Source organism: Nicotiana attenuata, unplaced genomic scaffold, assembly GCF_001879085.1.
Source record: "Nicotiana attenuata strain UT unplaced genomic scaffold, NIATTr2, whole genome shotgun sequence".
Taxonomy (NCBI): Eukaryota; Viridiplantae; Streptophyta; class Magnoliopsida; order Solanales; family Solanaceae; genus Nicotiana; species Nicotiana attenuata.
The window spans coordinates 263,853-276,936 of NW_017671532.1; the positions used below are offsets into that span (position 1 = coordinate 263,853).

A 13,084-nucleotide genomic window follows, 5' to 3' on the forward strand; every position below is an offset into this window, starting at 1 on the left:
TCGATGGGTCTGTTATTTACTAGTGTAGCTTCCGGTTCACCCACGGCAGCAGTGGTACCTACCGTTGGTGTACATACGATGTTATTTTGCGGTGACCTCTCAACCAAGCCACTTAGAGTGCTTGTTAGCCATCTTTCCAGTAGCTCTTTTACCGCTGAGGGTGCTTCCGTAGCCGCAGATGTGGAAGCTCCTTTTTCGTGCAAGATCGTCAGGCCTTCGGATAGGGAAGGTGAGATCTCTGCACCTGGTGTGATGCTAGGGGTTGCATTCAGGATGCCACCGTAACTGGCCTCGTTGAGAGGGCCCAGGAGATTGGTAGTGACACCCAATATGGCTTTCGATCTTGTGTTATTTTGGGCCATTTTCTATTTTTTGTGTGGTGTAGAGAGTGGTAGTTGGTTGATCTCTAGGTGGATACTATGATTTTGATTCTCGAAATCCCCACAGACGGCGCCAAATTGTTTGGCTCAAAAGTTAACGATATACTTTGTAAGCGATAAAACAATCAAAAATAGAAAAGGGGTAAATCGTAATCAAATATAATAAGCCTAGAGATGCAAAGATGATAATATTGTTGTAGATCTGATATTGCAAAGTGATAATGTTTACCAATAAGATATTTTCGTTAGAGGTAGAGATATAGAGAGAGAAAGCCAGAAAAATGAGAGAGTTGTATTCGATCAGATCCCCCTTTTACAATGTGGAGGTCTCCTTTATATAATAGGAGACCTTCCTCGAAAGAATCAAAAAGTTACAAAGATAGGTAATGTCTCCCTAGTGTAGACGCTGAGTTCTAAACGATGTCGCTTTTGTCCTCACGGCCGAGTCGTACCCGCTACGTTGGTCGGCGTACACTCATTGGGCGTACCCACTGGCGTAGAGATACTGAGGGTCAAATTTGACCCTATACACATACCATATGTGCACATTTATCTTAATAACATTATGCCTAAATAATCAAAGACGTATTTGGAAACCAAACTTAAATCAACTTTGTCATCTAAACGAGTCATTTTTGCATCCTAGATATAGATCCAAGTCCAACACAAGCGGTGTTTGGCTCAAATTTTGAAAACGAGTTTTTGCAAAAATAAAAGAATTATTTTGTTGCAAAAGAAAAACTATGTATCAACCAAAGTTCAAGAAAATATACAAAAACTGAACATCTACTGTAATGGACTACATCGGCTTCTATTTTCTCCACCAGATTGAGGTTTCTGCTTTATATTGATTTTATTTCTAATATGCAAAAGGTTACTTGGAATACAGATAGATTTACCAACAAAATGGACCATTCAACCCACCCCCCTAAAATAAGCATTTTGTGCATTTTTGTATACATAACTTTGTCCTTCTTGGAAGATTGAACCCAACAAAAAACCAGTTGGCACAATCTATAAAATACTCATGAATTAAAAGAATAACATTATACCATATTTCCAACTAACCCAATTGAGTCAATCTTGATTAAACAAATTGAGTAACAACATAGAACAATTCCTAAGAGACCCTTTTATTTTAGTATAGTATCTTTCTTTTTGAGTTGCCAGATTAAGGTTAGGTCCCTAACCTCCCCTTCTAGCCACCCCACGAAAATATTAGAAAGGGTTATTATCACTTTTAGCCCGCGCCAGAAACTATTTACATCTAGTATCCGAAAAAGTGTATAAAATTTATATCATTTTTGTATATATATACAAAAATATATAAATTTTATACATTTTTTGGCTATTATTTTTAGCGCGCCTATACAATGTCATTTTTCCTATTAGACACCGTATTTAAAAAGCCCCATTTTTTATCATTACCTAAATAATCCTGTTTGTTGCATTTATCAATCATTACCTCTAAGAGTCCAGCCTTTCTCATACAACTCATACTCCTCCAAATCTTGGGCATTGCCAAGAAGATTAGCAATGCTAATTCTTGTTTAATATCCTCACTCCAACCCAAAACCCTGAATTTATTTGAGAGGTTCAATTATTATCTAGTTGTGATCTTCTCTTTTCTTTCGTGCAATATATGTCACATTAGGCTAGAGAAGATCAAGATTTTAATGTTTTTTTTGAAGAAATGAGGATGATTGTTGATGGGGTCTAACAATATATGTCACGTCATCCTACTAATGTCTTGGCTATTATTGTTATTGTTGTTATTGCCATCAAAAGTACGAGGATCAAGTCATACATTAGATCGAGACTTATTAGATTCATTCATTCATGATTATGCAATCAAGAATATGACGAAACGTTATACAGGTAAATTGTATAATATTTCCCTCCCTACAAATTTTTCTGGCATGGAAACTTCAATTATTCGATTTAGAAGTGGAAGTTTTTGGAGAAAAGGAGCCAAGTTTAGCTTCTTCCACATCCCACCAAGTGTATTACCATGGCCTTTTGTTAAGAGATTTGACATCATTTATGAAAATCTTGGTAATTGGTCATCTAAATACTATGATGTTCCAAATTACACATTTGTAACTCCTGTCATAGGTTTTTTAGCATTTGATGCAAATAGAAGCAGAGAAAATTATGGAATGGTTGAGCTCAACATTATGGCAAATCACATTTTGGTTCATTTTCCACACATATCTCTGCCACAAGACCAAAACAAGAATGTGACAATGAAATGTGTTAGATTTGTCACAAATGGCAGCATAGAGTTCAGCAATGTAACGATGAATAACTCGTGTATATCGCGAGGACAAGGCCATTTTTCCATAGTCATTCCTTCATTGAAACCAGAGGAGAAGGAAAAGAAAAGAGGACAATGGAAATGGTGGGTAATAGGATTTGGAGTAGGAGTTGTTGGATTAATATTGTTGATTTTTATTGGAATTTTAGTATATAAATGTGTTAGGCTAAAAAGGAGGAAAAAAATGGAGAGACAATCTGAAAAAAGTGAGGCTTTGGACACAGTTTGGGTTGGGAATAGCAGAATGCCTTCTGCTTCAGGTATCAGAACTCAACCAGTTCTTGAAAATAGTTATGTTCCTTGATTCAATTTTTGTTTCTTTTTTCCCTTTGTTGTTTTCACATTTTCACTTTTTGTTCTTTCCATTTTAAGGTGTATATATATTCAGGTCTCATCAAATTCATTTATTTTAGGAAATCAATGTAGTATGAATCATGAACATTGCTCACATTTCTCCCCATATAACCAAAATTCTCATGGATAGTTTCTTGGAATTTTTATTTGACCTCATCTTAACTGGTAAAGTTGCTGCCATATGACCAGGAGGTCACGGGTTCGAAACGTGAAAACAACCTCTTGTATAAATGCATAATAAGGTTGTGTAACGATAGACCCTAGTGGTCCGATCCTTCCCTGAACTCCGCCGCATAACGGAACCTTAGTGCACCGGTCTGCCTTTTTTTATCATCTTACTATTTTATAGGAGCAGGGAATAATTCAACCCCAAATTAAATTCTGCTCCTACCCTCCAAATAAGCGAATAAAATAAGAAGGCAATGTGCTTTCTCTAAAGAAAACTATGCATAAAAGGTGAGATTCCTTTTGAGTGTACATACTGTCATTAAACTTTATGGTTGGTTGAGGATATTAATTTAATCCAATGAAGAAACTCCAAAATGATTAGAATGTTCTAAAGTGAGATCATTAACTGATTATGCTTAAATAATACAATGCCATTTAAATATTAAGTTGACTGTTCTATGTGAAAGAAACATTCAGAGTCTACAATAATTAGTGAAGTCACCTCATTAGGTTTTATCCATTCAGGCTCACATACTAAATTTATTCTTGACAGGAAGAAGGCACAATTACCTACAACTTTGTACTAAAACCAAATTTTTATAATTTTTTGGCATAAAGATCAGCACATCTGACCTTTTCTCCTCAAAATGTATGGGCCAACCTAGAATTTTAGAATAATCTTCTGTTGAGCTGTCTGCTTGTTTGCTAAAGCTTGATGTGTAAACTAAGAATTTCCTAAATGATTATAGCATTTGAAATTGTTGTTTCTGATGTAAAGAGTAGTATTTTTCTTTTTTCTTTATTTTTTTTTTTTTTGTGATGACCTCATGATTAAGTTGAATTACAGTTTTAGAAGAAGAAAGGTTTGTTCTTTTTCTTCAAACTTTTTGCAAAGTCCACTCTCAAATTAAACAATACCTAATGATAAATTGACATCATATGGATATGGATGGATTGAATTTTTTAAGAAAATTAGATTAGGATATGGATCACAGCTCATAGATTAAGTTTGTTTTCATGGGATGGAATTCAATAATCTTAATTTCGATTATCAAAGTCTTGTAAAGCTTCCATTATCTGTCGCATTTTAAAGTTAAGTCATACCACTAAATAAATCTTAAAAATTTAACAAAAATAATCCTATAGACGCTTGATGATGGTTAATATTATCAGTTTTAGCTCTTCTATATAAACACGTAATCGTTAGATCAATTCAGCATTTAAAGGTTCTTTTCAGCTTGTAATGCTTATCAACTACTTTCAATCGGTAAAGCCAAACGGACTATCAAGTTATTAACAATGTATTATATGAACTTGATGCTAATAATCAAAGCATCAAGAAATTTTCATTCCTTTGGCTAGTAGTGACTCATGAATCATGGTTTACATAATTGCTACACACAAGAAACAATGGAGTCAACCTATAGGCTAGATATCACAAAGGTGGTGAAGTGGGAAAGGAGGATCAAAATAAGAACCATTTAGAATGGCATATACAGTGAGTTCGTTTGCTGCATCTGTAGTATGTATTCCATCCCAGCTTACATAATATTCTGGATCTTCACAAGCCTTGGCTGTCACTGTAGTTCCATTTATTTGTTTGGTATTTCCACAGAATACTTGCTGGTTAAAATTGTAGGCACCACCTCCATATCCACAACATGCTTTGGTTCCATATTTTAGCCCTGCAAAAAAGAACAAAAAAACAAAACAAATTAGGCCTTTCAAGAGCAAAACATGTAGTATTCAGCATCTTTAAAAAGAAAATAAATACCATGAGAAGTAGGGTGTTGGAAGAGGTCCAAGAGCACAGCATGAGAATCCACGTATACTACATTTGCATCACAAATTTCTTCTCTTGTTTTTGCCAATGCTGCTTTGAGCATATTGTTATAATCCACCACTGCATTATTGTATGATATTAAACAACCAAACTGGTGGATATCAGAAGTGTTATGAGGCAGCTCCACCAGAAATGCAGGGTAACATCCAATTGGTGCTAAATTTAGTACCCAAAATGTTCTCCCACCCAATGCATATATCTCCTGGCAAATAGAACAGAACCAACATCATATAGGCGTTCAGTTAGTTTGAGAACGAACTCATAATCAGATGTTTCCTCAACAACTATCTTCTTTTATTGAATGTCTTATCTCTCCGTTCAATGCTTTATCAAATAGCTAGCCAAACTTTTTTTATAAGATCGTTAAACACTTTAACATGATATTAGAGCAGATAGATGTCTTGATTCAAATCTCACAGCCATTTATTTATCAAGGAGAGTTAGCATGTGCTTCATCTAGGAAAAGAGAGTCAGACCATGTATTGAAGATATAATTAAGTAAATTAAAGTTTATTTTATCCAATAATTTTAAATTTTTAAATAAGATGGTTACACAATTCAACAGATTAACTGTATTATTTTTCTGAAGTCAGAACTTGGGCTTGATCATATCTAAATGCATTTTCACTTTACGCTCACACATTGGTTTTCCAAAAGAAAACATAAAATAAAAAGAGAAAGAAAAGACGAGCGACTAATTATTCACCGAATGCTAGAAGGTCAAAGATCTTACCTTGATGGTGCTAACAATTTGAGAAATCAGTTGAGGTAGAAACTCTTTCACTCCAATTATTCCTATTCTTGCCAGATTTCCAGTGAAGTCATTTTGACCAATGTAGAATGTATAGAGCGACTTTCCAAATACGTCGGGGGAAGGCAGATTAGTTTGCCCTGAAAAATTCGGACATATTCGGTTATGGTTAACAATAAAAAGTAATATTCCTCGAAAATGTTTTAGAATGGAACACTAAGGTATACCTTTATGCTGAAGTTCGTCGACTTTAACCTTAAATTCTTTCATTTGTCGAAGCTGAATCTGAAGAGAAAAGGGGCTAACTCCAGTAACAAATAAAGAAGTTTGTGGCAAGCGCACTGTGGATGCCGCTGTTGCAAAATTTGCACCATGCCTGAATTGATTGCAGATATGGACTCAAAAATGGCAAACCTAACGCTTGAGCTGCACAGGAGGAATGACTAGACTTTCAAAAACAATTTGAAGGTTTAAACAACAATGTAGGAGAGGCAGGACGAAGGACAGCTTTATGTGATCATCTTATCTAAAAGCAAAGGTAGATATAGTGTATCAATACCGGGTTCATCTGAACTCAGTTCGTTTGATGCGGAACATAAATTTATATTTAAAAATTCACTAAAATTGCACCAAATAGTAAATATGAATCCATAACCTTAAAGATACAACAGTTTCAACATTAATAATGTTAAAGGTTGAACTCATGCAGCTTAAATTATGGATTCATCAATCATCATCAGTGTTATGGTATGGTGGCAAGAATTAGGGACCAGAACACTCAATAAAAGGGCTAATAATGGTTAGGATAAGGATCTAGGACAGAACCTATATATTGACAAACAACAACTTCCAATGATTATCAGAACATGCATGGACCAATATTGCTGCTTTTTCCAGCAAAGATTATTTTATTTACTTGTAAATGCAAACTCCTGTAATCTCAGTCCGAAAGTTTACAGGTCCTTAAAGACATGACACTAACACAGTACACTTCGTCTCCTTCATATTATCTGGCCTTTAAGATATTTAATAGTCTAATTCATAATACTGTTTGTAAAAATAAAAACTATCCTTTATCTGTCCGTTAAACGTCTGTCTTAATTAATTCGATTGAAACAGCAAGAGCATAAACTAGAACCGATGTTGGGAGCGATGTTTTTGTTAATCTGATTTTACAATGTTTAATGCTTATCATGGAACAAATAAAAAACATAATTTTAAGAAATCATGTTTTCCAAGATGGCAAAATACTATAGCAACAGCCAACAAGCACGCATTACTAAAAATGTAGTTCAAGCATAGTCAATATGATCACTCCTTATTTGTCAGAAGAACAACAGAAGGCATCACTATAGTGTTAGTATATGTTGATGATATGTTAATTACAGGGGATATCTTGAAACTGGTTGAGGAGAGAAAAGCTTCATTACAGCAGGCTTTTAAGATGAAAGACTTCAGGGAACTAAGATATTTTCTGAGAATTGAGTTTGCAAGTTCCAAGCAAGGGATTATCATGCATCAAAGGAAATATGCACGAATTATCTCAGTAATATGGCTATTTGCAGCCAAACCAGGATTATCATGCATCAAAGGAAATATGCACGAATTATCTCAGAAGTATGGCTATTTGCAGCCAAACCAATGGAAACTCGTATTGACATCAATGTCAAGCTTACCTCAAAGATGTATGATATCACATTAGTACTGCAGGAAAAACATAAGAAGATCCTCTTCCTGATCGGACCTCTTATCAAAGATTAATAGGTAAACTCCTACACTTGACAGTTACTAGGCTTGACGTCTCATTAAGTGTTCAAACACTAAGTTTACTTCAACCCAAAAAATAACATATGGAAGCTGCTTGCTCTAAGAATTGTGAAATATGTGAAGAACCAGCCAAGTCAAGGAATACTATTATCCAGCAACTACAGCAATACAATTACTGCATACTGTGATGCAGACTAGGTAGCATGTCATCTTACCAGAAGATCTATTACAGGGTTCCTAATCAAAGTTGGTGACTCCTTAGTTTGAAGGGGAGCCTTGGCGTAACTGGTAAAGTTGATGCCACGTGACCAAGAGTCACGGGTTCAAGCCGTGGAAACAGTCTCTTGCAGAAATGCAGGGTAAGGCTGCATACTATTGACCCTTGAGGTCTGGCCCTTCCCCGGACACCGCGCATAACGGGAGCTTAGTGCACCGGGCTGCCCTTTTTTTTTTTTTACTCCTTAGTTTCCTGGAAATTAAAGAAACAAACTATTGTATCCAAGAGCTGAACAAGGACTTGTGTCTACTAAATACATCTCTATTAAAGACCAACCAGCAGATATTCTCACGAAGGGCTAAGCAGAGTTCAACATCAATATCTAACCTCCAAGCTAGGTGCTCTTAATATCTTCACCTCACCTAGTTTGAGGGGAGTGTTAAATGAAGCAGAGGCATTTTGGTCATTACATGTAAAAGAAAGGGCAGCCCGGTGCACTAAGCTCCCGCTATGCGCGGGGTCCGGGGAAGGGTCGGACCACAAAGGTCTATTGTACGCAGCCTTACCATGCATTTATGCAAGAGGCTGTTTCCATGGCTCGAACCCGTGACCTCCCGGTCACATGGCAGCAACTTTACCATTTACAGCAAAGGCTCTCCTTCGGTTACATGTAATAGTCCAATTAGTCATTATGTACTGTTAGTTCAGCTTGTATAAGTTTTTTACACCATCAGATTAATCTGATCAACAATTAAGTAGTGCTCTTCATAGCAAGTTTGATATGCTAATCTAAAAAAATAGGTCGGTTAAATTAAGGAATGGAGAAGAATCATTTGACCTAGAAAATCAAGGATGACTCCGCCATCAGTTGCCCGTCCAACAGGTTTCTTGAAGAAAGTCATTCCATGGGGAGGACCCTGAGCTGGGAAAGCTGCCCAATAACCACCAGTATCTGTATTTGAATCTCCAAAGTTAAAGATTGCCTTAAAACCACAGTTTTTGCACTGTGTTGTATCCACCATAAATAAAATTGCTGCCAAAAAAACCCAAGTAATCACTTTAGAATAAGACCATAAACTCATTCTTACTAATGGCTTCATTCTCTCAAACAGGAAGTGTTGGACAGAATGGAGCTTATTTTGCGATTCGCCGAAAGCACGGTTCTTTCCATATTTGTAGGCAGAGAAGCGGTGCACGTGGACAACAACTGGTCAAGCAAGGAAGTTTATGTCAAAACAATCATTGTTTGGTAATGTTTTTCAGTCATTAACGTGGACTTTAATTTGTTTTTCACTTTCTTTTTTCGCTTTTTCTGAATTATTTTATCAAATGGGACACAGAAATTTTAGAAAGTATATTTCTTATCAAGAAAATATGTAAAAATTTTGAAAAAAAAATTTGCATAGTGAAGTGGGAAAAAAGGTTGGTACACAATCTTGGAATTTTTATTATGTAATCCCACTATTTAAAAAAGAATAACAGGTTTTATAACAGTCAAACTATCTTATTTTCAGCCTTAATTCATGTATCAATTCCTCAATTTTTAATGAAAATAAAGCCCACGTATTCAAAAATTATATAAGACTACTTAAAATCATTATTGTACATAGTCAAGAGAAAAAAAATCAGTATTTGATTCCCCAAATATAGTTGTTTTGTACACAAAATTATGGAAATTAATGTACATCTATGAGACTTGTTTTTCATAGTTCCAAAGATATACAAAACTCAAATGAAAGATGTTAGTGTCATTATTTGATTGATGCATGTAAGTATTAATTCACAAATCATTGGAGATTTGATGTGGGAAAATGCATCAGTTTTTTTCCTATATCAGCTTGGTTTTAGAGTGTAAGGGAAATGCAATGAACAGTATTGTATGGGTCAAAATCCGATCTCACGGTAATTAACGGAGCTAATCTCGTCTTGAGCTAATCCATAATTAATAAGTGGTTTGACCACTTATTCATAACAGGATTCGACTCTTGTATGATTTAATCTACGAGGGCACGGCCCATTCCCCCATGGGGACGGAACCTCAGCGTGGCCACGACCATTTATTGACAGCTCACGAAGCTCACATCTATAAATACTAAGAGTGGAAGCCCTAGAAAGGGGGCTGCTTCTTCACCACTATTCACAAGAGAGAGAGAGAAGATAAAAGTATACCCATCTTATGGGAAGAGAAAACACCATTGTAAGGCTCTGAACCTCTTCATGGAGAGGCAGACCAAACAAATATTATCAATAAAAGTTGTTAAGATTTCTTCTCCTAACCTTGAGTACTTATTTTCATGTTCTTCGCTTGGTCCAATGGATTATTACGATTTGCTATGATTTTTCCGTGATTTATTTATATTGTTTTATACTCATAAGATATGTGATAACTTTTGAGCAAACAATTTGGCGCCGTCTGTGGGGATTTCATAGCAAAATCGCGTAGTTCTTCCATGGACCAAAAGGAAAGAAACGCCGGAAAAGGAAGAACAACCCCGCATAAACAAGCCAAAGCGGCATATCAGGACGATGGAACTCGAAGATCTCAAATCAAGATCTAAGTCCTCTCTCTCTCTCCGATCTCAGATAGTGCAAACAAAAAGAAGAAGCCCCCCCCCCCTCCTAAGGGAAGGTCTCTATAAGGCATCTCCCACATCCCTGATACGAGCTCCGGCCAGAAACCGACACGGAGATATCTCGAGCCGAGAGTCGCCTCAAGACAGCCTATAAACCCTGGTTGGGAAGACAACGGATGAGCCGCTCAAGGTCTCGAATCCGAACCGAGCTTCAGCACTCAATACCCACAATATGGGACTCAGGCCATGAGCCTTCGTCACCAAGATCGACAAAGTTCAACAACAGTTGAACTGGGACTCAGGCCATGAGCCTTCGCCCATCAAGATCGACAAAGTTCAACTACGGTTGAACCGGGACTCAGGCTATGCGCCTTCACCAAAAAGTTCAACTACGGTTGAACCAAGACAGGCTATGCGCCTTCGCCAAAAAGTTCAACTACGGTTGAACCAAGACTCAGGCTATGCGCCTTCGCCAAATAGTTCAACGTTATGCGCCTTCCCCAAAAAGTTCAACTACGGTTGAACCAAGACAGGCTATGCGCCTTCGCCAAAAAGTTCAACTACGGTTGAACCGAGACTCAGGCTAAGCGCCTTCGTCATTAAATCAAGGCTATGCGCCTTCGCCAAAAAGTTCAACTACGGTTGAACCGGGACTCAGGCTATGCGCCTTCACCAAACAGTTCAACTACGGTTGAACCAAGATTCAGGCTAAGCGCCTTCGCCATTAAATCAAGGCTATGCGCCTTCGCCAGTAAGTTCAACTACGGTTGAACCAAGACTCAGGCTAAGCGCCTTCGTCATTAAATCAAGGCTATGCGCCTTCGCCAGAAAGTTCAACTACGGTTGAACCGGGACTCAGGCTATGCGCCTTCACCAAAAAGTTCAACTACGGTTGAACCAAGACAAGCTATGCGCCTTCGCCAAAAAGTTCAACTACGGTTGAACCGGGACTCAGGCTATGCGCCTTCACCAAAAAGTTCAACTACGGTTGAACCAAGACAGGCTATGCGCCTTCACCAAACAGTTCAACTACGGTTGAACCAAGATAGGCTATGCGCCTCCACCAAAAAGTTCAACTACGGTTGAACCGGGACTCAGGCTATGCGCCTTCACCAAACAGTTCAACTACGGTTGAACCAAGATAGGCTATGCGCCTCCACCATAAAGTTCAACTACGGTTGAACCGGGACTCAAGCTATGTGCCTTCGCCACCAAATTTAACAAAGTCCAACAACAGTCAAACTGGGACTCCGGCTACGTGCCTTCGCCAATAAGTCCAACCACGGTTGAACCAAGACTCAGGCTATGTGCCTTCGCTATTAAATCCAACGAGCTCGACCTCGCTCGAACTACAAGGATGGACGCCTTCGTACTCAACTTTAGCAAGTTCAACCACAGTTGAACCGGGACTCAGGCCAAACGCCTTCATCTGTGAAAGCAAAGCCCGACCTCCAACAAATCGAAGCGCAGGATAGGCACCCTCGCCATTCAAGTAAGTTCTCTCAACTCGAATTAAGAGTCGGGCCACGTAAAGTTCGGCCCCAGTCAAACTACGAGGCCGCGTTTTTTACCATCACGACCGGTAGTTCGACCGCGTCCGAACTGGGACTAAGGCTAAGCGCCGCTATCGCCAAATAACGGTTAAGACTCGCCCGCACCGAGTTGAAAAACTAAGGCCATCACCGTCAACGGTCGACCTAGATTCGACTACGGTGAGTAAACGACTCGACGACAGTCGAAGTCGCCTACATGGCTAAGGCCATCAAGATTGGGGACACGTAAAGTCCGGCCCCGGTCAAACTACAAGGCCGCATTTCTGTCATAACGGCCGACAGTTCGACCGCGCCCGAACTGGGACTAAGGCTAAGTGCCGCTATCGCCAAGCAACGGCTCCGACTCGCTCACCCCGAGTCGAAGAAGAAGAGTCGTCAACAATTAAAAACTAACATGCCTACCAGAGTCGAACTCGAAGGCAAATCACCCCTTCGAGCGCATGCAAAGAAAAATCTAAGGGGAAAAAGAGGAGAATACAAAACAGACACAAGGCAAATAACGGAAAGGAGATCTCATTTATCTATAAAGTTAATTGCGGGTCTTCCCCGCTTACACCCGGCCAAGGCCGATCAATACAAGGAAAGAGAAAATAAAAAACAAGAAAAAATGCATATCTTTTTACTCGGCGCCATCCGCGCCACCATCTGCACCAGCATCAGCCTCTGGCGTCGCCGCGTCAAAACCACAGTCGGTACGGGCCTCATGAGCCTTTTGACGCGCTCCCTCGAAAGCAGCTTCGGTCACGATGCCGGCCTCCCACAAATTCTTATATACATCACGTTGGGCCTCGGCAAAGACCCAAAGTTCGCGAGCCTGGCTGGAAGAAGCGGCTTGGTCCCGTAGGCGCTGATTCTCTTCTTCTAAGGCTGTGATCCGGTCCGCCATGACTTGGGCGTCCTGCTCAAAGACACCGATCCGCTCCTCGAGACTCGCTTCTCTAAAGGCCGCAGTAGCCCTCTCCAACGCCCGTTGGGACTCGTGCACGCGGATAGCTTCCGTTAACGCCCCAGCCCTCGACGAGGCATCCCTCACCTGAAGCTTCAATACTGCGACTTCACCCTCCAACGCAGTCACTTTCCCGCCCCATGCCGCAGCGGCCTCCGCCGCCTTAGCCTGGCCCTGGCGCTCACACTCAGCTGCGGCTCTCTTTACGGCCTCGA

At 39.2% G+C, this 13,084-nt stretch overlaps 1 protein-coding gene and 1 pseudogene across 1 annotated transcript; one reads left to right on the top strand and one right to left on the bottom strand.

Annotated features, from left to right (window-relative positions):
• The first annotated feature begins 1,837 nt into the window (after positions 1 to 1,837).
• LOC109208836 lies at positions 1,838 to 3,145 on the top strand. Its single transcript, XM_019371988.1, has one exon. The coding sequence runs from the start codon at positions 2,090 to 2,092 to the stop codon at positions 2,999 to 3,001; it is 912 nt and encodes a 303-aa protein (XP_019227533.1). The 5' UTR covers positions 1,838 to 2,089; the 3' UTR covers positions 3,002 to 3,145.
• A 1,381-nt stretch (positions 3,146 to 4,526) lies between these two features.
• Positions 4,527 to 9,034, bottom strand: LOC109208832 (annotated as a pseudogene).
• Between the last annotated feature and the right edge of the window lie 4,050 nt (positions 9,035 to 13,084).